The sequence below is a fragment of the Pseudonaja textilis genome, chromosome 15 (genome assembly GCF_049901715.1).
Source record: "Pseudonaja textilis isolate UNSWEBS1 chromosome 15, rPseTex1.2, whole genome shotgun sequence".
In the NCBI taxonomy this organism is placed as follows: domain Eukaryota; kingdom Metazoa; phylum Chordata; class Lepidosauria; order Squamata; family Elapidae; genus Pseudonaja; species Pseudonaja textilis.
In genome coordinates this window covers 3,467,063-3,494,268 of record NC_142004.1, presented here as the reverse complement: position 1 = coordinate 3,494,268, position 27,206 = coordinate 3,467,063, and the positions used below count along the sequence as shown (strand labels likewise).

The 27,206-nt window shown below is 45.4% G+C and overlaps 1 protein-coding gene across 22 annotated transcripts in view; it reads left to right on the top strand.

The window, feature by feature from the left end:
• The window catches only part of CIT (citron rho-interacting serine/threonine kinase), a 93,279-nt gene that overhangs the window by 4,582 nt on the left and 61,491 nt on the right, over positions 1-27,206 (top strand). For 10 of the 22 annotated variants that reach the window (XM_087913189.1, XM_087913186.1, XM_087913188.1 and 7 more), the window contains exons 4-17: positions 796-971; positions 2,077-2,175; positions 4,975-5,117; positions 6,060-6,153; positions 9,645-9,845; positions 10,519-10,672; positions 14,075-14,258; positions 20,698-20,800; positions 21,783-21,926; positions 22,785-22,904; positions 23,449-23,628; positions 24,422-24,475; positions 25,349-25,402; positions 26,961-27,101. In XM_087913189.1, coding sequence (XP_087769315.1) covers positions 796-971; positions 2,077-2,175; positions 4,975-5,117; positions 6,060-6,153; positions 9,645-9,845; positions 10,519-10,672; positions 14,075-14,258; positions 20,698-20,800; positions 21,783-21,926; positions 22,785-22,904; positions 23,449-23,628; positions 24,422-24,475; positions 25,349-25,402; positions 26,961-27,101 — 1,847 coding nt within the window. Of the gene's footprint in view, positions 1-795; positions 972-2,076; positions 2,176-4,974; positions 5,118-6,059; positions 6,154-9,644; positions 9,846-10,518; positions 10,673-12,771; positions 13,319-14,074; positions 14,259-20,697; positions 20,801-21,782; positions 21,927-22,784; positions 22,905-23,448; positions 23,629-24,421; positions 24,476-25,348; positions 25,403-26,960; positions 27,102-27,206 lie in introns of those variants that run through there. The other 12 variants (XM_087913202.1, XM_087913201.1, XM_087913200.1 and 9 more) reach the window with 4 other exon arrangements.

The following is a 27,206-nucleotide window of genomic DNA, read 5'->3' as shown; positions in this document are numbered from 1 at the left end:
CATTAAAAAAAGGGCGGGGGGGAGAGGAAGGAAATCTGGAAGAGCCGTGCAGCAGTTTGGAAGCGAAAGTACATTCTGACTCTTCTCTTTAAAAGATTGTAGCTAAGCTACCAGAGCTTTTGCCCACGAAGATATTTAATCAGAGAACGCGATTGATACGCAGCCTGTGAAGGTGCTCAATTGGAGAATATGATTTATGACACCACCCTGGGGGGAGGGGGAAAACAGGGTCATAGGGGACTGTAAATGACGTAGGCCAGAGTTGGCTTCTTACAGGGCAGGGCCAGCATGTCGCCTCTAATGAATCCTTTGAAGTTTGGCTCAAGAATCGCTTCATTAGAGCAATTGCTGGAATCCTGACAGCGTGGTTTGGCCTGGCCCATACAGGCAATTCTTGACTTGCCACCACCACAGAGCCCCAAATTTCTGTCACTAAGCAAGACGGTTCTGAAGTGACGTCACCCCATTTTGTGACCTTCCCTGCTATAGTTGTAAAGCGGATTGCTGCAGCTGGTTAAGTTAGCGACGCAGTTAAGCAAATCTGGCTGCCCCCACCCCCTTGGACTTCCCTGGTCAGAAGGTTGCAAAAGGGGATCACACGATCCCAGGAGACTGGAATTTGTGGAATGTGCTTTCGATTTCCAAGCTGCCGCACTGCTCTTTCAAAGCCCCTTCCCCCTTCCCTTTCTGTTGGCAACTCTAAAACGGCCATAGACATATTTTTATGAGTTGACCCACACCTTAAAGCTGCCTTTCCTTGCTCCTTTCCTCTCCTGCCTTCCCGATCTTCCGCAGATTCAGATTCAATCACGTCGTTCCGGGAACTCCAACCCAGCCCGAAAGACTTTGAAATCCGGAATCTGGTAGGATGCGGCCGTTTCGCCGAAGTCCAGGTGGTGAAAGAAAAGGCAACTGGTGACATTTACGCCATGAAGGTGATGAGCAAGGAGGCCCTGTTGGCCAAAGAGCAGGTACGCCCCTGTTCAGTGTGAGAATTTTCTAACCACGGAGGTCGAATAGCAGTTGCAGGAAATTTGCAATTCCAGTCCTTGGCGTCTCCCCGGGGGGACCTGTCAGAAATACAGACAGGCTTGATACGAAATGTTCTGTTCTGTCCTTCCAGGACAGAAGGGAGAATCGGCTGCAACAGTCCGGCAAAAGTTGCTGTCAATTCATGAAATATTTCTATGGTCTTTTTAAGAGTTGCCAACAGAAAGGGAGGAGGGGGGAGCAGTGCAGCAGCTTGCAAACCGAAAGTGCATTTCATAAATGTTTTCAAAGATAGTAACTAGGTGACTGAAGTTTCTGCCGCAAAAAAATCTAACTGGAGAGCATGATTGATGACTCCTGGCTATGGAGATGTCCCATTGGAGAATATGAATTATGATACACCCAGGGGGTGGAGGGAAAAACCAGGGTCAAGGGTGACAATGAATGATGTGCCTCAGAGTCGGCTACATCCAGGCAGTGCCGACATGTTAACTCCCAATAAATCCTTTTGAAGTTTTGGAAGTTCGGCTCGACACTCATGATTTAATTGGGGGTAACTGCCGGAATCCTGACAGTTGCGTTGTATCATTGCAGCCCAAACCTCGCCATATTTGTGTTATGTGTCCTGATGTTCCTAACCCTTCCATAAAGGGACAAAACCTTCGTTAGGACCGAGAAGTGTATATTTAGCCATGTTAGTAGGGTGGAGAGGCGTTTGGAGATTGTCATGTGTGTGTGTGTGTGTGTGCATGTTAAGTCTGGTTTCTGGGTGTTGTGTGAATTTCGTTGTATGTATACTGTGTATATACACGTACAATGACAATAAAGAATTCAATTCAGTTAGTAGCCAACTTTGAAATGTTTACCTCTTTACATAGAAACTTTGTTTTTATTAAGTTGGGAAATTGCGAGCTCCTTAAATGGATTATGAGCCCTGAGCAATCTCTAGCTTGTGATCTGCACGATTGTTTTTTTTTTTTTATGCAACTCCAAAATTCAAAAGTTATATCCATGTTTCCCCACCGTCCCTTCGTGAGTTTAAGGGTTTTGTTCTAAAAAAAAAAACCCTCCCTCCTTTTTAAAAAGGTATTCTTTGAGGAAGAGAGAAATATTCTATCACAGAATGCCAGTCCTTGGATTCCACGTCTTCACTATGCGTTCCAGGATGAAAAGAATCTCTACTTGGTAAGTTTACAATCTCATTGTGGCTTTGTGGGGTCAAGGCATGTTAGTTGGCATGTTAGACCGGGCTGAGCTGCTGCCTTCAGAGCAGTTTTTAGTGGGAAATTAGGATAGATATTAAACTGAAGGGGAGAATTTACGGAGCGTGAAGGGTAGCTAGTCCGCCTATTTCAAATATGTCCATCTTTAAATCTTTTTACATGCTAGTTTTTCAAAACAAGGGGCTGTTTAAAATCTCTCAGGCCCACGTTGGTAATAAAATATGTGCAGCACATTACTCAGTGATAGCATTGAGTTAAACAGAGCTTTAAAAGCACAAGGTGCCGCAGCAATTGTCCGTGTGAAAAACGGTCATAAATCCCTGTTTTTAGGGTGGTCGATACTTCGGTCACTAAATGAACTGTTGTAAGTCAAGAACTACCTGCAGCTGTCATCATCTTTTAATAGCTTGTGATGACCTGGAGTGTTATCAAAAATATAACAAAAACCAAAACGTAAATAAAGGTCCTTTAATGCCTTCAGCTTGGCTTCACTGTTTAATTGTTCACCGTTGAAGATTAAAACTATTTTCAAAATAACATTCCAAACGAAAGAAACATAGGGTTCAAATTCAAAGAGTAGATAATGAAGCAAAAACCAAAAACAAACCGGACTGAATAAAGTTCCACGACAGACCAGGATAAGTAATTACAAACTTCAGGAAGATAACCAGGTATAGTCCGTTGGAAGAACGCCAACCAAGATAAACCTCCTCTAGGAATGAAACACTAATTCGTCTCCAGCGTTTGCTGGCACACAGGTCCAAACTCTTATGCAGATCTCATACCTGCAGCCTATGAAGAGGATCAAGGCCCTCTCCTCCCGAGGAGACCACGTTTTACCCAGATCCTCTCCTCCCTGCGTGCCCTAGGATGGATAGGGGATGGGCCTGGGTCCTCCTCTGACTGCTCAGCCGGCCTCTGCCCTTCCCCAGCCTCCTCCACCACCTCTGGAGCCACACTCCCACTCCCTGTTCCTCCTCTCCCTCCAAGTCAGTCTCCACCAGGGGCATGACATTGCCCCATAATCCCTTGCAGGGAGGAGTCTGGGCAACTGAATGGAGCTGGGTGTTTTAATGGCCAGATGCTGTTCCTGTCGCCAGTACGGAGTTTTTTTTCCAGCAGATATATTCTCATTGTCCCCAGGGAGAGAAATACCTGCGTCTACCGAGGATCGAACTCACAGCCTCCTAACTGTGAGGCGAGAACTCCACCACTCAAGGACTACTTGTAATGAGTGGAAAAAAAACTTTTTAAGTGTGTTTGAAGGGAAAATAGAGGCGTATATGTATCAGCACCAACTTCTCCATCTACCTACTTCAGGAAGGGTGATATAGTTGTTAAGGCCGGAAACCAGGCGGCTGTGAGTTCTAGTCCTGCCTTAAAGCACAAAGCCAGCTGGGTGACTTTAGGCCAGTCTCTCTCTCTCTCCCTCCGCGGGGGAGGAAACAGGCAAGGGGCAAACCATTTCCGAAAATGTTGCCAAGGAAACCGCAGGGACTTGTCCAGCTGTTGTTCGCTTAAGAGCCAAGACTGCCTCAAAAGCATAAAAACAGTGTATTTGTGTGCATATTCCTCCCTTTCTTACAGAGGTTGCAACCTTAAACAGGGAGGGAAAAGCAAAGAACAAAGAGCAAATAAAAATTATGCAATGCAGTTCCCTTCGTTTAGCGCCATCATAGATGAAATGACCGGTTCTGGAGGGGAGAAAAAAAAAATCCTGCAAAGGATCCTTTCAGGCGGAATCAAAACTTCGAGTTTTGTGTTTTTACTGGGAGTGCGGAATTTTTCACCTACGGAGGCGCCGAAAGGGTGTTTTTCAAGGCCTTTCCAATGTAAAAAACACACAATTTTTTTATCCATGTTAAAAGCTAGAACTGTGATTGTGATGGACCCACATTTTCCTCAACTGTGATGGATATCGAATCGATTGCGCCCGGTTGTGTTCGAACACGCCGAGCCACAAAGTAATTAGTTTGGCTTTCACTGGTGTTGAGTCAAATAGTATGTGTGTGTGTGTTGTTTATATATGTATGTATGTTAAGGTTATGGATTATCATATAGAGTTAGTCCTTGACTTACAACCATAAATTGAGCGTAACATTTCTATTGCTAAAGTGAGGCAGTTAAATGACTTTCTGGTTTTTCTCTGAAGTAGTTTTGCTTCTCATTCAAGAAGCTTCTTCAGCCTCTGACTGGATGATGGGGAATGAAAGGATTTATACTCCTTAAAGACAGCTGGTCATTTGCATCCTTTTGGAGGGTTGTTGAGGCCACTTGGAGGTTTATCTGCGTCCAATAATTGAAGACTAGGAATCATTTGCATCACTCAGGTGACCCTAAGGACAGAGCAAGTTCCAAGTGGCCTCAACGACCCTCTAAAAGGAATCAAATGACCAGCTGTGTCTGCAAGGAATATAAATCCTTCCCTTCCCCACCATCCAGTCTTAGCTGAAGAAGTTCCTTGGATGAGAAGCAAAACGTCTTCCAAGGAAAATAAAGTCCAGTTGCCTCCTGAAAAAAATAGCACATTTGGGAGAACCATGACCTGGATGATGGAGAATCTTCCTGGGGCATTTGTGACTTGAACTCTTCTCTTTGTTTACAAACGTTCTTCAAAAAGTAGAGATATTTATTGATCTTTAACTGCAGGCAAACACGAACATTTTAATTTTCAAGGGACTGCATCGACTTTAATACAATTATTTCACAAATTTTACTTCCCTCTGCATGGGTGCCTGATTGCTTCCAAAACGACGTGAAGGTTATGGATTACGAGCCGGGAGGCGATCTACTCTCATTCTTAAACAGATACGAGGATCAACTGGATGAAAGCACTGTAGAGTTTTATCTAGCAGAATTAGTTCTGGCCATTCACAGCGTCCATCAAATGGGTTATGTCCATCGGTGAGTTTTTCAGTTCAACATACCTAACCAAGCATAAGAGAGGCAGTTTGGACTAAGGGTTAGGGCACCAGGCTAGAAAGTGGGAGTCTGTGAGTTATAGTCTTGCCTTAGGCATTAAAGCACTTGAGTGACTTTAATCTACCAGGAGACTGTGAATTCCAGTCCCACCTTATGCATGAAAGCCAGATGGTGACTGGACCAATCACCAGGAGTTTGGGAGTTCTAGTTCCATCTTATGCACGAAAGCCAGCTGGTGACTTTGGGCCAATCACCAGGAGACTGAGTTCTAGTCCCACCTTAGGCATGAAAGCCAGTTGGTGACTGGGCCAATCACCAGGAGTCTGGGAGTTCTAGTCCCGCTTTAGGCATGAAAGCTTACTGAGTGCACTTGGACCACCAGTCCCTTTCTCTCAGCCCAACCCACCTCACAGGGTTGTTGTAATGGGTAAAGCAGGAGGAAGAAGGAGTATTAGATACGTTCACCGCCTTGAGTTATTTGTAAAAAATAATCAAGGCGGGATATAAAATAAATAAAAGAATAACACATTCCTTCATTTTTTTAAGACCCAGATTGTAGAATAAAGTTTGAGTAAGGCATACGAACAATGCAAAAAGTTATTGAGGATGATATGGTTCCTTTTGAGCCATTTTTGCAATTTTTAGCTTTGGGGTGGGGTTGAACAATTCTGTGGAGGGTATAAATACTTCTGACTTCGTTTTCACATGGAGCTAAGTTTTCAGTATGGTTACAGTTGTACGAACCCAGCTTGCTTCTGATAAAATGTAGTAGAAAATTCTTCTGAAGATCGGAAAGCCTCTTTTTCTTTTTTCTTTTAATTACTTATCCTTGTAATGGTTTTCAGCGGCGCGATGGGACAAGCCATTTTAATTTCAGAAAGAGGGTTTTATTGATTCCTGCTTCACCCTCTTTATGCCTTGTAGAGACGTTAAGCCAGAGGATATCCTGCTTGACAGAACAGGACACGTCAAGTTGGTGGATTTTGGGTCTGCTGCCAAAATGACGGTGGATAAAACGGTAATAAACATTTTTTTTTTTTGAAATGGGGAAATTAAAGATGGACATTTCATCTTGGATAGTGCCCTCCACTGCAGTTGTATCACAGAGTTACACAGATGACAGGTGACGATCTCGGAAAAGCAATGGGGGCCAAATTAAATTGGCCTGAAAGCCAAATTCTTGAAATAAGCGTCTGCCTGATGCTCTGATTAAGCCATGGCTATGGTCAAACCCTGTATTGTTTGTGCAGTGACTCTAACACGATGCTGAGCCACAGCCCCTTGCTACTCAACCAGCATTGTCAAGGATTACAGAACGTTTGTCAGGCCTAAAACCAAGAATGTCACATAGTGATTCTTCCAAGCTCCTTAGGGTTTCATTCTTACAGATAAAAAAACTTGCCAGATTGAGGAGGGACGGTCTTCACCCCCTTTCTCACACACAATATCCAGGCTGAGTTGCCTCTTCCTCCTCTGGAATCTTCTCTCTTGCGGATCCACCTCCTTAATAAATTCCATCACATTGTGTGTGGATTTCAGCTCCCAGAATTCTTCAGCCACCACGTGTGGACTTCAACTCCCAGGATTCCTCAGTCACCACGTGTCAGGCTCCCAAGAATGACACGTGGTGATTCCTTCAAGCTGAGGGGTGTTTTTTCTTTACTGCATCACACCAACAGACAAAACCTTGCCAGGTGGAGGACTGCCATCTGCATCTACAATATATTCTGGGAACTCTTGAGGAGGAACTGTCTTCACCCTCTTTCTCTCACACCCGATATTTGAGTTGTGTCTTAGGATGCCAACCCCCTCCCTCCTGGGGATCCACCTCTTTATTGCACTCCATCACATCTTAAAGTTATAGTCGGGTAGCATCCGACATATCTTCTTCTTTTAATGACCCCTTTATCACTTTTGGGCAACTGAATGGAACAGAGTGTTTACTGGCCGGATGCCCTCCTGTTGCCAATACGGAGTTTTATTTTCAGCAGATATATTCTCATTGTGCTCAGAGAGAGAAATATCTGGCTCTACTTAGTATCCGACATATATAGGTTGGGAATTTCTTGGTTCAATGCAGTACAAATGAGTCTCCTTTACTCTTCCTTTCTCTTATTAGTATTTTTGTTTTTTTGGTATTTGTTTTTTTCAATTATCCTGCTTCTTCCTAAGGGAACATCTGGGTGACACCGATCATGGGTAGCTATGTCCTGGTCTTTTTGAGTTTAACCATGTGCATTCTAATTTTGGAGGAAAAACAACACATGAGTAATTGAAGAAGCTGAGGTTATGGCCGATAAATAATGGTGGGTTTGATTATGCTTAGAACTGCTTGTCTCTTATTGTGGTAAGAAAAGCCTCTTGATTAAAAAAATTGAATGGGTAGAATTTTACACATTAAATGAGTCCTGGCTAAAAGCCGTAGTTTTCCTTGTCTACTGACCTCGAGTAATTTTTTTTAAACAATGCAAAATTATAATTAAAAAACTACTTGGCCTCCTTTGCATTTTTTCAGCCAGCTGGGATTTTGTTTAAACTTTAACTAACACCAAATATAAGATGGAAGAGAAAATGAGTTTTTAAACTGTGTTCCAAAGAAACTTGGGAGGTTCTTAAAATGATAACTTTGCAAGCAAGCAAGCTTGCATACATACATACATACATAAATATAAAGATATTTATATGCATATATACTTACAGAGATAGAGATAGATAGATAGATAGATAGATAGATAGATAGATAGATAGATAGATAATTGATAGAGATTGATAGAGATATAGAGAGATAGGGATTGATAGATATAGATAGATAAATATAAAGATATTTATATACATATATATTTACAGAGATAGATATAGATAGAAAGATGTTGATAGAGATTGATAGAGAGAGATTGAAAGGGATTGATAGATATAGATAGATAAATATATAGATATTTATATACATATTACAGAGATAGATATAGATAGAATGATAGGGATTGATAGAGATAGATAGGGATTGATAGAGATAGATAGATAGATAGATAGATAGATAGATAGATAGATAGATAGATAGATAGATAGATAAATATAGATATGTATCTACACATATATTTACAGAGATAGATATCGATAGAGATATAGAAAGATTGATAGAGATTGTTAGATAGAGATAGATATCAATTTAATTTAAAGCTAATTGAAACTAAGTGGATTAGTTAATACCAAATCCCTTTACAGGTGCAATCCTTTTTTTTTACTCTGAAAAATGTATTCTGATGCAACTTCTTAGGGCCTTCAAGCAACGTCTCCTAGACCTTTAGCCCCAGTTTACCATGATCTGCCAACCCAGGAATGGCTTCTTTTATATTTTTTTTTGCAGCCGGCAGAGAGAATTCCCTTAGGCTCTGCAGTGCGTCAGAATTGGAAGACGAGATCTGGTTCGCTGCACATTTGCCCTCTGAATGCAAAGCATTGCACAGCCTTAATATTTACCCAGGCTATAGGCATAACCTTTCACGATGGTTAATTCACGGGGAGTACTGTTTAGGTCAAGGCCCCCCAATCTGTGGGTCGTAGCCCACACTTACCGGGCTGTAGCCCTATTCGTGGGAATGTCGAAACAACTAATATTCTGCTCTCGTTCATGATCATAAGAATTTAGAATTCTTTATTGGCCACACAATTCTTTATTGGGATTGGACACACAAGGAATTTGTCTCTGGTGCAGAAGCTCTCAGTGTACCCACAGCAGTGATAGATCATCATCGTAGTCATTGTAAAAATACATTGGGGATTACCTTTATTTAGAACGATCTGGGGATTAACAGATTAACAAGAGTTGGAAGGGACCTTGTAGGTCATCTAGTCCAACCCCCCACCCAAGCGGGAAACCCTACACTGTTTCTGACAGATGGCAGTCCAGGCTCTTCTTGAAAGTCTCCAGTGATGAAGCTCCCACAACTTCCAAAGGCAACTTCTGTTCCACGGATTGATTGTTCTCAGTGTCAGAAAATTCCTCCTTATTTCTAAGTTGAATCTCTCCTTGTTCAGTTTCCATCCATTATTCCTTGTCTGGCCTTTGTGTGCCTTGGAAAATAGCTTGAGTCCTTCCTCTCTGTGGTAGCCCCTCAAATATTGGAAGGCTGCTCTCCTGTCTCCCCTGGTCCTTCTCTTCCCTAGACTAGCCAGGCCCAGTTCCAGCAACCAGTTCTTCGTATGTTTTAGCCTCCAGTCCCCTCATCATCCTGGTTGCTCTTCTCTGCCCTCTTTCTAGAGTCTCAACATCTTTTTATAGTGTGGTGACCAAAACTGAATGCAGGACTCTAGGTGTGGCCTTACTAAGGCTTTATATTAACTTCTCCTTAGTTCCTCCGGTGAGTAAGGTGTTTAATTATGGTGAGCACATTATGGTGCTTTAATTATGGTCACATTATGGTGAGCATATACAAACGCATGTGGTCTTAGCCTGTTCACTCCAGCTCTCGGGAGCAATATGAAATGATCGGGGATCCCTTCTGTCCTAAGGTGGATGCCAAGGTGCCCCCTGGCCCTCCTGACTACATGGCCCCGGAAGTCCTCAGTGCTTTGAACAACAGCAAAGCTTCCTATGGACCAGAATGTGACTGGTGGTCTCTAGGGGTGGTTGCTTATGAAATGATCTACAGGAAATCGCCGTTTGCTGAAGGGACCTCAACTAAAACGTCCAACAACATCATGAATTTTCAGGTAACAACGGAGCGTCTCTTAAGTGTTCTGACCCAGCTCTCCAAACAGGACAAACCCTCTAAAGTTAACTCAAAAGGTTCCTTTATTAGGAGAGCCAGCTGGCCCGGCGCAAAAGTTTCTGACTGCAGGCTAACAAGTCCATCTGTCCGGCAAGGAGATGAATAGTTGTCTGCCACATCTATTCATCTCCGCCCCCTGACTTTTATCCCCAGAGCTAGGGTGGGGCTTCTCTAGCAGCGGTGACTCTTCCGTCCCAAGGTCCGGCCCATAGATTTCCACTGCCCTCCTCTCCTCTGCCTTCTGTGCATCTGTGCGTCAGGGTTTCCTGCCCAGGCAGGGGGTTGGACTACAAGACCTCCAAGGTCCGTTCCAACTCCGTTGTTCTGTTCTAATCTAATCTAATCTATTTTTTTCTAAACTTTCCTAATTTCTTCCCTTCCCTTCCCTTCCCTTCCCTTCCCTTCTCTATTCCTATTCCTATTCTATTCTATTCTCCTTTTCTCCTTTCTTCCTTCTCTTTTCTCCATTTTATTCTATTCTATTCTGAAGAAAGAGAGGGTGCTTTTTTGGACTATTTTTATTTGCTTTGAATTTGGCAAGCTTTGAGAATTTTTCCTCTCTTACCCATCAAGTGAGATTTTTATTTTTATTTTTTTTTCCGTTTCAAATGTAGAGGTTCCTAAAATTCCCGGAGGACGTCAAGGTTAGCCACGAATGTCTCGACCTGCTGCAGAGTTTACTGTGTGGGCTGAAAGAACGATTGGACTACAAAGGCCTGTGCTGCCACCCGTTCTTTGCCAATGTCGACTGGAATGCCATCTGTAACGGTGAGTGACAGCCCACGCCTGTTATGCAAGCCCTTGATCTGTGGGGTCGGGTGGTCCAGGAACATGGTTTCAAAGCATTTGTGTCGAAGCTGGGACAAACCTCCTTTGGCTTGGAGGTAAAGGTTTGTCTATCCCTCGAGTGTGACTCTAGGGCATGGGTGCGCCTCTCTGTTTTTTTGGCCAAAGGAGCCAGCATTGTCCGAAGACAATTTCCGTGGTTATTTGTCCAGCCTGGCTATACACCAAAGACCCACAGAGTGCTGTTACCTTCCCACAGGAGTGGTACTTAGGTTCTGACCCAGTTTCCCAAACCCCCTGAAGTTAACTCAAAGAGGAGTTAACTTTAAGAGGAGTGCCGGCAGCCCCGGCACAAAAGTTTCTCTCTCACCGCAGGCTAACAAATCTGTCCGGCAAGGAGATGAATAGTTGTCTGCCACATCTATTCATCTCCGCCCCCTGACTTTTATTCCCAGAGCTAGGGTGGGGCTTCGCTAGCAGCGGTGGCTCTTCCGTCCCAAGGTCCGGCTCATAGATTTCCACTGCTCTCCTCTCCTCTGCCTTCTGGGCATCCATGCGTCAGGCACTGGGCCCAGCTGTTCCTCCTCTTCCTCATCAGCCACCTCCAGACCTGGGGGCTGTTGACTCTCCATCAGAGGGCTGACGGATGGCCCAGGCTTCGCCTCTTTCTGACAGCTCCATTCCCCCTTCCCCCTTGGAGCTCCCAGGTTGCTTGGATGCTGACCCTGACTCCCACACCTCCTTCTCCTCGTCTGATTTGGCTGTGGGAGGGGCCAGCGGCCGACAGGCCACCACAACCTATTTATCTACTGGCAGTTGCATGCTTTGGAGCTGCTAGGTGGGCAGGCGTTGGAGCGAGAAACAGGAGCTCGCCCATTGCAGGCTGCTCGGGTCTCAAACTGAGGTCTCTAAATGCCATTGGCTCAGAGAGGCAATGAAGAAGGAATTTGCCCCGATTAAGACGGCCTTCCACAAAGTTGGGGCAAAACGGCGATTGATTTAAAACAAAACTTGGCATTTCGCTGATCCATTTCAAGCTGATTCTGTCTTTAGGTGGGGTTCACTCTGACCACTGTTTAATGAAAGATTTACGCCTGGAAGGATAAATTTGCATTTTTCTGTTCCGGATCCTTTGATATGTATTACCTTATACAGGGGTTATTTGTTGCGTTCCTTCGATTCAGAAGGAGAGGCTGTTTCCAGCATTACTGGTTAACGAAGTTTCTGCTAAAGCCTCTTCCTACTGTATATAAAAATGAGAAAATGTAGTTCATGGATGTAAATCTCTATAAATCACGAAAACCGTAATTTTCATCCCCTGTCTCCCCCTACTACAAATTGTGAGAATAAACTATAAATGAATTACTATTGTAACCCACGCAACTTCCTTTCCTTTCCTTTCCTTTCCTTTCCTTTCCTTTCCTTTCCTTTCCTTTCCTTTCCTTTCCTTCCCTTCCCTTCCCTTCCCTTCCCTTCCCTTCCCTTCCCTTTTTCCTTCCCTTCCCTTTCTTTTCCTTCTTCCTTCTGTTCTCCCTTCCCTTCCTTTCGTTTCCTTCCCTTCCCCTTCTCTCCTTCCCCTCTCTCCCTCCCTTCCTTCCCTTCCTTTCCCTCTCCTTCTTCCCTCTCCCTTCCTTCCTTCCTTCCTTCCTTCCTTCCTTCCTTCCTTCCTTCCTTCCTTCCTTCCTTCCTTCCTCCTTCCTTCCTTCCTTCCTCCCTCCCTCCCTCCCTCCCTTCCTTCCCCTTCCTTCCTCCTTTCCTCTCTTTCTTCTTCCCTTCTCTTCCCTTTTCCTTCCTCTTCCCTCCCCTCCCTCTCTGTTCCTTCTTTCCTTCCCTCCCTCCTTTCTCTTCCCTTTTCCACCCCCTCTTTCTCCCTCCCTTCCTTCTTCCCTCTCTCTCTGTACCTTCCTTCTTCCTTTCCCTCCCCTCTCTCTCCTCTCCTCTTTCCCTCTCTCCCTCCCTCCCTCCCTTTCCTTCCCTCCCTGCACTATCTTCAAAGCGCCTGGACCGCAAAGGGTTAACAACCACAACAACCCCCCCAAACCTCCCTCCTCTACAAAGGCTCTGGCCGCCTGGCAAGCCCCAGCCGGTGACTCATCCTTCCGTGTCCCTGTCCTGTGATGCTTCCCCGCCTGGCGCCCGGGCAGAGGAGGGTTAACCCTCGGAGCATGCACAGAGTGGCGAGCCGGCAGCCTGCACTGCAGGAGCGCTCCTAATGCCATGCCGGCTGGCTGGCCTCCTTCGCTGCCCTCCCCTCTCCGCCTCGGCAGCGGTTCAGCTTTGAGAGCTCTACATGGAGCCATGGTAACGGCGGCGGCGGCGGCGGCGGCGGGAGCAGCACACCCCACGTCCACCCAGCTTCTGGCAGGGAGCAACTTGGAAATCCGTTCCCCGGAGAAGCCGGGAGAGGAGAGCCAGTGGATTTGCTGCACGGCGGTCCCGGCGACTCCTTCCAGGGGGATCTAAAGGCAGGCAGGCTGGGAGAAGCAGAGAGCCAGGTGTGCAGCCCCCTATCCGGGGAAGCTCCCTCTCGCATCCCTTGCGAGCCGAAACTTCTCTTCCCTTCCATCCTTTCCGCCTCCTTGCAGTTCCTTGCAATTAAAGCCCGGCGCCCGCGAAGCCGGCCAAAAGGTGCCCGGCTGGGAACGGAGAAGCGGGGTGGGGTGGGGGTGGATTTTGGGAGGGACTGCAGTGGAGCCACCCAACCCTTTGGGGAGAGGGCCGAGCAAGCCGGAAGGCAAGAGAGATTTGGTGGAGGTTCCTCCTGACCTTAGCGGCGGAGCAGCGAGCGCCAGCAGGCAGCTGCAAGGCTGCTCCTCTCAAGGTTAACCTTAGGGGTGGGATGCCACCGGTCCCCCCCTGGCATGCCAACCCAAGATGCTCACTGGCGCTGTCCAAGGTTGGCCTTTTGCTGCCCGGCTGCTTTGCATCCTTTCAGCCAAAATGTGGTTTTTTTTTTTAAATAATCCCAGATATTTTTTTTAAAAAAACACCACCACCACAACACTGGAGAAAGTCGAGCCTGGCTGGTTATTAAGAGAGGCCTCTTTTCCTTCTGTCCGGCTGGCTTTTTTTGGCGGGGGAGGCACCGATTTGTGGGACTCGAGGGGTGTCTAGTTAGCCAGCTTGCAAAAGCGGGGAGCTTCTTCCCTGCCAAGAAACGGTGGCCATGTTGGCAAGGGGAGGGTTAATTTTCTGGTTGCTGCCAAGCTGGAGTTGGAGAGCGGGGCAGCTCCGTCGCTCAGCCCGCGGGTGTTAGCGGGGGCCGCCGCAGTGCCTTGCCAGTTGGGAGATGCTGAAATGAGAGCCCCTCGCCTCCCCAGACGGCAGCTCATCCTTTCCCCTTTCTTTCCTCCCCCCGGGTGCCTCCTGGAAACCGATGCCCAGTTCGCCCTCCTTTCGTGCCCGCCGTCCAGGCTGAGGATGATACCTCTAATTTTGATGCCCGGGAGACGGACGCCGGGATCGCTTCCCCTCTCGGCCAGCTGAGCCCCGCAGCTTCCCCCGGAGGAGAAGCGTTGCCGTTCGTGGGGTTCTCCTTCATCAAGGCACTCGCCGTCCTCCGGTCAGAGTAAGTACCACCACCGCCGCCGTAAGGGGCTCGGAAAGGATGAGTAACGGAAGAGGTGATCGGGTGTTCTCCGGGTAGTTGGGAGGAGGCAGAAATCTGGGGGGATGTGATGTGAGGGGGAGAGCTCTCTCCTCTCCTGCTGGAGGGAGATCGGATTTCCAGGGTCTTTGATTTCCTTACAAAACTAGGATGGGTCTTAGTTGGCCTCCCTCTTTCCCCAGGAACTGGGTGCAATGCAGGGGGTGGGGTGGGGGTGGGGGCTCTTTGGTTTGAGATGAAAACTCCTGAAATCCAATCTGGTCCCTTCCGTCCCCAAATATCTGTTGAGCCTGCAGGGGAAGAAAACGTTTTTGACTTCATCCTTTTGCAAAAAAAATAAATAAAATAAATGAATAAAATAAATCGGAAGGGAACTGGATGCCGGTGTGCTGCTTCTGTTGAACTTGCTGTTGGGGGCAGGGGGGTGTTATTTGCAAAACGGGCGGGGAGGTGTGTGGGGTGTACGGGGCCGTTGGATGGACTCCTGGTCAAAGGAGGCATCACAACTGCAGAGTAGCCGAATGCGGAGGGCCCCGCGATTGGCTGGATGTGGGGAGATCTGAGGTCCTGGATCAACGGGAGGCGAGGTGATCTCCGTGGAAAGTAGCCCTTCTCCTCTGAGGATGCCTCTTGCTGTGGTTCCGTGGGGCCTGGAACTCCGGGGTTGCTACTAGGAGAAGGAAAGTAGGAGCAAAAGCAAAAAAAAAAAAAAAAGGCTCGGTGGAAGACGAGGAGAAGCTGTTAAGACGCTAACAGATAGTCCCCCCTGCATGGAGCGGTTTTATATATGCCTTACAGTGTCTTCCTCCCCCCTCTTTTTTAAAGAGGAATGCACCAACACCCCCCCCCTTAACCATTCTTCGATTTGTTTAAATTGGGTTTCCAAGCTAGTGCATGAAGCGATCGGTCTGCAAAAAAAAATTTCAACCCTGGGTTTTCAGCAAAGACTTTGGTTCTTTTTTTTAAAAAAAAAAAATCAGCTTCCTATTTTATTTTATTTTATTTTTTCTTTTTGGTATATCATTTTATATATGTGTGTGTATATATGTGTATATATGTGTATATGTATATGTATGTGTGTGTATATATATATATATATGTATATGTATATATGTGTATGTATGTATGTGTGTGTGTGTGTGTGTGTGTATATAGATAGATAGATATAGGTAGGTAGGTAGGTAGGTAGGTAGATAGATAGATAGATAGATAGATAGATAGATAGATAGATAGATAGATAGATAGATATAGATATATATAAAATACACATGAACAGGGTGGCATCAGCTTCCTATTTTCAATGGGCTTCGGCATATAGGCAGCCCCATCGTGGGGTAGTTTGTCTGGCAACCTGGGGGGGTTCCCCCCCCCCGTGTGTGTCTGTGTGTGTGTGTGGAGGATGGGGTTTCTTTTTCCTTTTTTTCTTTTTTTTAAAAAAAAGAGAGCCTAAATTTGGTTTCTCTCCTGGCACCAGTGATGTCCCCGTGTTATGAGTCAGAAGAACCTGAAATAGGCCAGCAATTAAATGGGAGCTTCTTCCCTGCCTTTCGTAGCCTCCTACTCAGAGGGTGCTGCTTTCTGGGCTGGGGTGGGGGGAGGAAAGCCAGGGCTACCAATCAGGAATCTGAAGGTGGTACCTTTGCACCAAAAGCTGCTTTCTGCTCAGTTTTACGGGGTGGATTTTTTGGGGGGTTGGGGGAGACGGTTGGGGCGGGGAGAGCTAAAGTCTTAAAAAGTCTTCACCAAACCTTTGGGGGAATCTCTGCAAGCAGCGAGGTGAAGGGTCTCTCTTTCGATGGTGAGCATCCTGAGTTGATCGATATTTGCGGGGGGGGGGCATGGCTTCTGACCAAGGGAGGAAATCGGATGTAAAAAAATGATGCAGTTCCTTCATAGAATAGAATAGAATAGAATAGAATAGAATAGAATAGAATAGAATAGAATTCTTTCTTGGCCAAGGGTGATTGGACACACAAGGAATTGGTCTTTGGTGCAAATGCTCTCAGCATACATAAGTACACTGAGAGTATATGTACATAAATCAGGCTTATAGTGGTAGAATAGTAGAATAACAATAGAATAGAATGGTAGAATAATAATAGAAAGGGATAGAATAGAATAGAGGAGAGGAGAAGAGAATAGGAGAAGAGAATAGGAGAACAGAAGAAAAGAGAAGACAAGAAAAAAGAAAGAGAAGGGAAGAGAGAATAGAATAGGAGAAGAGAAGAAGAGAAGGAAGGAAGGAAGGAAGGAAGGAAGGAAGGGGAAGGAAATAGAATGGAATGGAATGGAATGGAATAGAATAGAATAGAATAGAATAGAATAGAATAGAATAGAATAGAATAGAATTCTTTCTTGGCCAAGTGTTATTGGACACACAAGGAATTTGTCTTTGGTGCATAAGCTCTCAGTGTACATAAAGAAAAAATAGACTCTGAATACATCAAACGAAGCTGTTGGACAAGAGCTACCTGAGCAGGGAAATGCAACTGTGATCATCGGTTAATGGTGACTGCGGCATGGCCCAAGGAAGCTAATTTGCAAGCTTCCCTGTGGTTCTGCACCTTTGATTGGATTCTGGAGGTCAGTTCTTAAAAGTTTCTCGTTTTCTTCCAAAATGTTCTTGATCAGAGGAAGATGTGAAAATGGGAAATAGGCTGTTTCAAGGTTCTTGAATTAAAAGCATGGCATCTCTTTTCTCTCCTCTAGGAGATTTTAAAAGGACAATCTAGGTTTGGACATTACATTAAACCATGCTTGCTTAATCATGGTTTACTGAGTGCATTCTGAACGGCAGGGGTTGCTCAACATGACAGGCTGTAAACCATGGCTTAGAAACCTGGTTATAAATATCTCCTGCTTTCAGTGGAAAGTTAACACACCAACTCTATCATAGTTAATTGTATCGTGGCTTTCTAGATCACAGTTAATGGTTTCGCCCAAGATACAAGGTCATAAATAGTCTGTAACTTTTGCCTGTTCATTTAGGCAGAAAGGCATAAATAAAAATAACCATCATACAAAACATCTCCCAGCTGTATCGGAACTGCTCAGACGAAGGACTTCATTCAAATGTTAAGCTCTCTAGTGGCATATGTAAACAGTGTTTATTGAATAAGCCACATTTGGCTGATTTTGTGGGGGTTGGGTTGGGTTTTATTTAATGAAAGCTTATTGAATAAACATGGGAATTCATTTGCACAGTACTCTAAGCTGTCAACTATGGCTTTTGAGCCCAATTGTAGGGCTGTAAAAAATCTCTCCCCAAATCACGTAGCGTGCGTGACGAAAAAAGCTTTTTTGCACGAAAAGCTATTTGTAGCACGAAAAGCATTTGTAGCACGAAAAGCGATCTAATGAGAGATGACTATGATATGCCAGGTTGAGCCTTTCAATGTGTAACTGTTTAAGCAAATAAATTGTTCTTGGGTCCTAGTTTTGGGTAGAAAAACAAGGAAAATCAACAGGTGGCCACTGAAGGGAGAATAATGCAAAGAATGACCAAGGCATAGCAATAGCCCTTAGACTTATATACCGCTTTATAGTGCTTTCCAGCCCTCTCTAAGCGGTTTACAGAGTCAGCCTCTTGCAAACCCCAACAATCAGGGTCCTCATTTTACCCACCTCAGAAGGACAGAAGACCGAGGGCAACCTTGAGATAGATAGATAGATAGATGGATGGATGGATAGATGGATGGGTGATAGATGGAAGATAGATAGATGGATGGATAGATGGATGGGTGATAGGTAGATGGAAGATGGGTGGATGGGTGATAGAAAATGGGTGATAAGTAGATGGAAGATAGAAGAGAGATAGATTGTTAGATGGATGCATAGATAGAAGATAGAAGATTGTTAGCTAAAAGATAGATAGGGGAAGCCGGATTCACTTAACAACGTTAGGAAGAAAAGTCGTAACATGGGGAAAACTCGCTTAACCCGTTGCTCACTTAGCAACATAAATTTGGGGCTCAATTGTTGTAAGTGGAGGATTACATATATATAATGCCTTATATATAAGATATAATTATGGATGGTTGCATGGATGGATGAATGGATAGATGGATGGATGGATGGATAGATAGATGCATGGATGGTTGCGTGGATGGATGGATAGATAGATAGATGCATGGATAGTTGCATGGGTGGATAGGTAGGTAGATGGATGGATGGATGAATGGATGGATGGATAGATGGATGGATAGATAGATGCATGGATGGTTGCGTGGATGGATGGATAGATAGATAGATGCATGGATAGTTGCATGGGTGGATAGGTAGGTAGATGGATGGATGGATGGATGGATGGATAGATGCATGGATAGTTGCATGAGTGGATAGGTAGGTAGATAGATGGATGGATGAATGGTTGCATGGATGGATGGATAGATAGATGCATGGATGGATGGATGGATGGATTGATTGATTGGCTTATCCAAACAGAACAGGAAAGCAGGCTCAACTCTGGCCTTGCATACAGATAGTCCTTGATTTATGTTCTCAGTCGAGCGCAAATCTCCATCACTAAGCAAGACAGTTTTTAAGTGAAATTTCCCCCATATTTCTTGCCAGGCTTGTTAAGTGAATCACTGCAGTTGTTAAGCCTCCAGTCCCCCTCCCCCTCTTGGTTGCTCTTCTCTGCACTCTTTCTAGAGTCTCCACAGCTTTTTTACGTCGTGGCGACCAAAGTGGATGCCGTATTCCAAGGGTGGCCTTATTGCCAAGGCCTTATGAAACGGTATTAACACTTCCCATGATCTCGATTCTGTCCTTCTGTTGATGCAGTCCAGAACTGTGTTGGCTCTTTGGGAAGCTGCCGACTGGCTCACATTGAAGTGATACTTCCCATTTCTCTTGCAAAGAGGCTCGGTGCCGATCAGCAGGAAGGGAAACCTTGAGACGTCCATGTTTAAATTGGGGTGGGGGTGGGGAATCTGGTTGGATTTGGTTAAAACTTGGGAGCCAGCTAATCCAGGCAGAGGGAGGGGAAACCCAAAGGAGACAACTGGCTTGTCTAAGCAAGCAAAACTGGAGTGAGTTTTGCCCAGACTCCAGGTTTGGTGGCAGAAGTCAAAATTCTGATCTCTATCCAAATTCATTCCCGTTCTGCCTGAATAAGCCGTCAGCAAAATGAAGATTTCCCACTGTTGTTGCAGTATAGAGCAAATAGCCAGGATCTGGCATTAAGTTCCAGCTAAGATGATTTATTGCTCAGGTCAATACACAAGTATCTAGATAAAAGTCAACAGCATTCAAGAGGGATTGGATTTAGACTGTTTGTAATGATTCTAGGCTAATGACTTGTTTGACACCACCTCCAGTCTGCTCCTCTCCTATAGAATCCAATGTGAAATGAGAAATGAAAAGCCTGTTTCAGAAAATACACCCTAAATTTCAGGAGGTTCGTGCTTCCCGTTAAATAAGGTTTTAAATTTTGGATATGTGATGGTTTATTTTCAGCGAGACGCTTTGATCTTCTACTGTTTCAAGGTTCTGTCATTGTTTTATCCTACGTGTGTAGATTGAAGACACATTCTTGCAAATGTTATGCTTATCGTTGGAACGATAACAGTATGTTTATTGTTGTAATAAATAATGACAGAATTATTATTTATGGGGTTGTGGCAGTACAATATTTGGGAGCTCCTGTGATAGAGGGCATGTTGCATTAAAAAAAATGGTCCAGGCTGGAGTTTAGAAGCTGAACAGGTAGAGAAATTCTGTATCCTGCATTGTTTTAACATGGTTGTGGATAAGTTTTGTAAGGCTTGTAAGTAATCTCTTAGGGACGCAGTGGCTAAGACGCTGAGCTTGTCGATCAGAAAGGTTGGTGGTTCAAATCCCTAGCGCCGCATCACGGAGTGAGCTCCTATTCCTTGTCCCAGTTTCTGCCAACCTAGCAGTTCGAAAGCATGTAAAAAATGCAAGTAGAAAAATAGGGACCCCTTTGGTGGGAAGGGAACAGCGTTCCATGCGCCTTCAGTGTTTAGTCCTGCCGGCCACATGAGCACAGAGACGTCTTCGGACAGCGCTGGCTCTTCAGCTTTGTACTAGAGATGAGCACCACCCCATAAAGCCGGAAACAACTAGCACATATGTGCAAGGGAAACTTTTACCTTTAAGTCATATCTTAGGCTACAGATCGGGATATTACAATCGACAATAGAATAGAATTCTTTATTGGCCAAGTGTGATTGGACACGCAAGGAATTTGTCTTTGGTGCAAATGCTCCAAAGCTTTCATGCTGTACATGAAAGAAAAGATACATCCGTCAAGAGTCAAGACTCATCAGGTACAACACTTAATAATAGTCATAGGGTACAAGAAGCAATCAAATAAGCAATATCACATCTAGGCAGAGTTTGAGGTTCACTCCCTTTCTCTTTCTTCTCTCTCAAGGTCTACTTTGCGTCCGGATTCTCCCGCGAAGATTAGCTCCATGGAAAAGAAACTCCTTTTTAAGAGCAAAGAGCTGCAAGGCACTCAGGATAAGTGTCACAAGGTATTTATTCACATGGCCGGACTTCCTCCTTGCTCCAGAAGTCCACAACCTCTCCGGCCTAAAGGACTTACCAGAGGTTGACGTTGGTTGGCGGCTTCAGCAGAGAAGTTTCTCTTCATCGGGCAGAGGGAGATGAATCTAGATCATGCCTCGCTCCAGGGCTGCCCGTGTTAAGCAGAAGAAGCTCTGGATCCACCCAAGATCCTTGATCAGCCCAACTCTGGCGGGGGTTTCCGGCGCTTCACATGCCGTCTTCATCTGATGCTCTCTTTCTTCTCCAACTCTCCTTTTTGAGTACTGCAAAGTCTCGGAGTGCGTGTGCGTGTGTGGTTTTTTCCCCCCCCCTCCTCTTCCCGTTCCTCTTCTTTCTTCTTCTGTAACTGTGGCCGCGTCTTTTGATTTGCAACGAACCACGTTCTTCGGACTCTTTCTGGAAAGAAAAACTCCTTGGGGAACCCGTGGAAACTCCGTTCTCCTTTGAGGGACTTCGAAGGGAGCGACCGCACTTTTTTTTGCTTTGATCCGTCTTGATCTCTTGGTCCCCCTGAAAGATAATGGGGGCAAATCCTTTTCTGGCCCAAGATGGATTTGGGAGAAAGCTAAAGTGACTCATCTCTGGAGCGAAAAAGAGAGAGCGACAGGAAAAATAATAATACTAATAATAATACTAATAATAATTAAAAGAAACCCCAATCAGGTGGGGAAAAAAAAATGATTGTGACTTCTTTGCTAACCGGGGTTCGGAGAGGGACCGAAGGCAAAGAAGCCGCGTGAATGAATGGGGTGACTTAGAAATTACTGCTTTTTCCTTGAGAAGGAAGTGTGAATTTCCCAGGATCAGAAATAATGGTATTTAGCCTTTTAACACACCCTACTATCCACCTGTCTCCTTCCCGCCGGTGGTGTTGGTTGACACTGCCGGCTCCCCCGTACGCCCCACCGGAAAATCCCTCTTAAAACCCTTTTTGATGTCTGTCTGCAGATGGAGCAGGAAATGACGCGCTTGCACCGGAGAGTGTCGGAGGTGGAGGCTGTGCTCAGCCAAAAGGAGGTGGAGCTGAAAGCCTCCGAGACCCAACGCTCCCTGCTTGAACAAGACCTGGCTACCTACATCACAGAATGCAGTGTGAGCCTCTCCCTGCTCCCCAGAAATCCCTCCCTCCCTCCCTCCCTCCGGTGGGCCTTTAGGAGATGTCGAGTTGACCATTGGGAACCTACCTGTAGGTTTGGTGGCAGCGTCCAGAAATTGCTCCAGAAAGTTTTATCTTTATTGGAAAGGCCTTTGAAGTCTGTTTCGGGGGAGTCTGGGGAGCCTAAGGCTTGATGTGATACCAAGGTGAAAGAATGCCGGGAGTCCTCAACTTACGACCGCCATAGGGACCCCCCAAATTCCGGTTGCTAAACGAAAGGGAGTTTCCTTTGAAGGCTTTTTCTTTCCCGTGCTTCTTAAGGGGATTATGGCACTTGTTAAATTGGTCACGCGATTGTTAAAATGAACCTGGTTTCCCCGTCGACATTGCTTGCCAAAAAGATCTGCAACCGTCGTAAGTATGAGTTGGTTGCCAAGCGTCTGCTTTTGGACCGCGGGGACGCTGCAAAGGCCGCTGTGAAACATAGGTGTACGTCCCTTTTTTCCCCGGTGCTGTCGTAACTTGGAACGGACACTAAACGCACTGTTAGACTAGAAAGACCTCCAGGGTCTCTTACCAACTGTCTGTGATTCTGCATGGAGTTTTTTGGATCAAAAGCCTATTTTTGGCCTTCTCGGTCAGAAGATCTTCCTGCACCTGAGGTCAGAAGGCAGAAATTGCACCAAAAAGAAAAGAAAAGAGCAAACTAAGAGGCAAAATTTATTCGTCCACAGTGGTTTGGGGTTGTTGTTGTTTTTTTCCCTTCCCTCTTAGCCGACCGCCTTTGCTTGGGCCCAGTCTCAGACCAAGGGGGCCCTCTGTGTTGTCCAACCTTGTATTTTTGTTTTCTCCAGAGCTTAAAGAGAAGCCTGGAACAGGCTCGGATGGAAGTTTCTCAAGAGGACGACAAGGCACTGCAGCTCCTTCACGATATAAGAGAACAGAGTCGCAAGTTGCAGGAAATCAAAGAACAGGTAGAGATAGCTCTCTTTTTTTCCCCCCCATAATTTTTTTTATTTTATTTTTATTACAAACTTTTCCTCTAGGGGATTACATGATAGCAATGTTCCAGTATCTGAGGGGCTGCCCCAAAGAAGAAGGAGTCAAGCTATTCTCCAAAGCACCTGCAAACAGGACAAGAAGCAACGGATGGAAACTAACCAAGGAGAGAAGCAACTTGGAACTAAGCAGAAATTTCCTGATAGTGAGAACAATGAATCAGTGAATAGTTTGCCTCCAGAAGTTGTAAATGCTCCAACACTGGGAGTTTTGAAGGAGATGTATAACCATTTGTCTGAAGTGGTGTAGGGTTTCCTGCCTAAGCAGGGGGTTGGACTGGAAGACCTCCAAGGTCCCTTCCAACTCAGTTATTTGAATGAATGAATGAATTTTATGAGTGAACGAATGGAGTACCACATTCCACTAGGAGTCCCTCTGTGATTCCAGAATCTTTCATCCCCTCCATTTTCTGTTCACAAATTTCCAAAACCTCTGACTCCCCTTTCTGTTCTTCTTCAGGAGTACCAAGCTCAAGTGGAAGAAATGAGGTTGATGATGAACCAGCTAGAAGAAGACCTTATTTCTGCTCGCAGACGCAGCGATCTCTACGAATCGGAGCTGAGGGAATCTCGACTGGCGGCAGAAGACTTCAAGCGAAAAGCCACTGAATGTCATAACCGGCTCCAGAAAGTTGTTAAGGTCAGCTCCTTCAGAATTCCCGGGTTGATTTCTGATCTTGCCTGTCTCCTAACAGATGGAAAAGAGAGAAATTTGACTCGGTGGTAGAAGGTGTGCGCAGCCCATTCCCGCAAGCAGCAATGGCTGAGTTGTAGACTTTAATTTTTGAGAGTAAGAGAAAATCCATTTATAACAAACAGTTCATTTAATGACTGTTACAACAGCAAAGTGACTCGGGACCTATTTGTTGTGGCCCGCCGGCGGCTAGCGGAGCTGGCAGTACAAGTTGGACAGTGAGGAGGTTGTGGAGGAACCTGGGTCAATCCCAGAGGCTGAGGAAGATTCGGGCGAGGGCTCTGCATCAGAGGCAGAGATGGGGCCAGGGCAGGCTGGCAGTTATCAGCTGCCTTCGAAATCAGAGATCAGTGGGGCAGAAGAAAAGCTGGAGCTGCAATTAGATTAGGATAGCTACTTAAGAAAGATTCCCTTTCTTTCTTTCTTTCTTTCTTTCTTTCTTTCTTTCTTTCTTTCTTTCTTTCTTTCTTTCTCTCTCTCTCTTTCTCTCTCTCTCTCTCTCTCTCTCTCTCTCTCTCTCTCTCTCTCTTTCTTCCTTTCTTTCTTTCTTTCTTTCTTTCTTTCTTTCTTTCTTTCTTTCTTTCTTTCTTCTTGTTTGAATCACAATTACCTTCAAGTTTTCACCTTTGTTTCCCCAATAAAGTGGGTATAAGAACACTGAAACCAGAAACTGCGTAGTTTTCTGTTAATCTGGATCAGATTACTAAATTGCACGTTTTGTTTAATTCTCACCTAAAAGGTTAAAGACCAAGGAAAAACAGAAGTAGGAGAGCTGTATTCCAAGCTGGAGAAGGTATGTCTACAAGTCTTGTTTTCTTTGTGGAATTCTTCGCGATAACACCCCGGTAGAAATATCTATGGGGGATTCTCAATCATCCAGATTATGATAGGCCCCCGAGATGCTTTTCCAAAAGGCAACTGGACTTGCTTTGGTTTTCCTTGAAGGCGTTTCGCTTCTCATCCGAGAAGCTTCCTCAGTTTTGGAGAAGTATTGGAACTGAGAACTGAGGAAGCTTCTTGGGTGAGAAGGGAAATGTCTTCAAGAAAAAAAAGTCCAGTTGGCTTTGGGAAGTAAAGAAGCTTCTTGGATGAGAAGTGAAACATCTTCAAGGAGAAACAAAAGAAAGTTCAGTTGCCTTGCGGAACTGAAGAAGCTTCTCAGATTTGAGAAGCGAAAAGTCTTCAGCGAAAAATCAAGAAAGTTGCATATTCGCAAAAGCAAATTTGGCATCCCAGAATAAATCTAATATTTGACTGATCCTCAGTTTGATTGGCAATGAGGGACTAGCCAGAGGACGCTCCCTGGATTTAGATTTTGTGAGAGTAAAATCATAAATTCAGATGAATTCTGGACTTAAAACTGGGATCAGGGAACAGGCAGTCGCGATGGAGGTTCTGTGGCCTGTTTGACCGTATTAGCACTATCCGGAATCTTCGTGAACATTTTACCCACATAAAAGAAACCGCCAAGAAACCTAGAAATAAGGAGAAATTTCCTGATAGCGACAACAATGGATCAGCCTGTGCGTGCTCCATCGCTGGAGGCTTTCAAGAAGAAACCGGACAGTCATTTGTCCGAAATGTTTCCTGCTCGAGGGGGATAGACTAGAAGATCTTTGAGGTCCCTCCCGATGTTGTTCATTCTTTCCCTTCCTGTCTTGTCCAGATCAATGCAGATCAACAGGTGAAAATCCAGGAACTCCAAGAGAAGCTGACAAAGGTGAGAATTTAATTCTGGACCTCGTGCCGGAGGCTCGGCGGCTTTGATTTTTCAGGGAGAAAGTTGGTGAGGGGGGAAGGGTTTCTCTCTCTTTTTTTAAAAAAAATAAAATAAAATTCCCCCCTACACAAGTTTATAAATCTCCTCTGTAGACTCTCCTGCAAGCTGTAATGCAGAGGAGGGCGGAACAAGGGTTCCAAAACAGAGTTAGTCATCCTGCTGTAGATAGGAAGGAGAGACGGGGAGGGGTGGGATGTGAGTGGGGGGAGGGGGAGGACCGGTGCCTGGAATTTGAAATCGTGATAATCGGCGCTGTCTCCTCTTCACAACCTGTCAGGGCCGGCTTATTTTTAAAAAAACAAAAGTTTGAGTCAGAATTTGGATTCTTGGGTAGGAATTTAACTTGAGGAGGCCCAAGCCGAGCACGCACACACACGCACACACACACACACCCCGCACCAGGTGTGTGAGCATTTTTTTTCAAGAGTCCAGGTTTTGTGATGATATATAATGAGCGTGGAGATGGCAACAGATTGCGCTTGGCTTAATTTCTCTTGGGTTTTCATGAATGGGGTAGGTGCCAAAACATAACTCATGGATTTCATGACTTCTGTTTCTTTCTTTCTTTTTCCCCCCACCTTTTTTTTTCTGGTGTGGGAAGCCCCTTCCCCCTGCTAGAAGAATTTGAAATACTATATTTTGGGAAATATTAAAAAAAAGGCTGAATATTATATTTTCCCCAAAGGGAAAAATGGAGAAACATGCTCTTAAAGAAAAGCTTCCCTTCCTTCCTTCCTTCCTTCCTTCCTTCCTTCCTTCCTTCCTTCCTTCCTTCCTTCCTTCCTTCCTTCCCTCCCTCCTCTTTCTCTCTCTCTCTCGGTTCCTTTTATAAGTCTTCCCAATTAAAAAACAGCTCTGGATGGCCACAATTTTCCTTCCTCCCTTCCTTCCTTCTTTCCTTCTTTCTATAAGTCTGCCCAATTCAAAAACAGATCTGGATGGCCACAATTTTCCTTCCTTCCTTCCTTCCTTCCTTCCTTCCTTCCTTCCTTCCTTCCTTCCTTCCTTCCTTCCTCCCTCCCTCCCTCCCTCCCTCCCTCCTCTTTCTCTCTCTCTCTCGGTTCCTTTTATAAGTCTTCCCAATTAAAAACAGCTCTGGATGGCCACAATTTTCCTTCCTCCCTTCCTTCCTTCTTTCCTTCTTTCTATAAGTCTGCCCAATTCAAAAACAGATCTGGATGGCCACAATTTTCCTTCCTTCCTTCCTTCCTTCCTTCCTTCCTTCCTTCCTTCCTTCCTTCCTTCCCTCCCTCCCTCCCTCCCTCCCTCCCTCCCTCCTTCCTTCCTTCCTTCCTTCCTTCCTTCCTTCCTTCCTTCCTTCCTTCCTTCCTCCCTTTCTTCCTTCCCTAGGAACCAGAACATTGTTGATTCCCCCTCCCCCATGCATCAAATTACGTGAGGCGCTAAACTAAACACCTGTGTGATGGGTTCCTGAAACGCTCCGGTTTTTGCGCCCGGCAGCCAACCCCGATTTTCACCCTTCCTGTCTCTCTCTAAGGCCATGAAAGCCAGCTCGGAAGCCACCGAATTGCTTCAGAACATCCGCCAAGCCAAAGAGAGGGCCGAGAAAGAGCTGGAGAAACTGCAGAACCGGGAGGACTCCAACGAAAGCATGAAAAAGAAATTGCTGGAAGCCGAGGTGAGCAAGTTGTCCACTTTCGGCGTGTCGCGTTCCAGTGCAACGGGGGTGGGGGGGAAATCTTGTATGGCGGCCTGGTTTTCTTAGCTTAAAGATGATTGCATT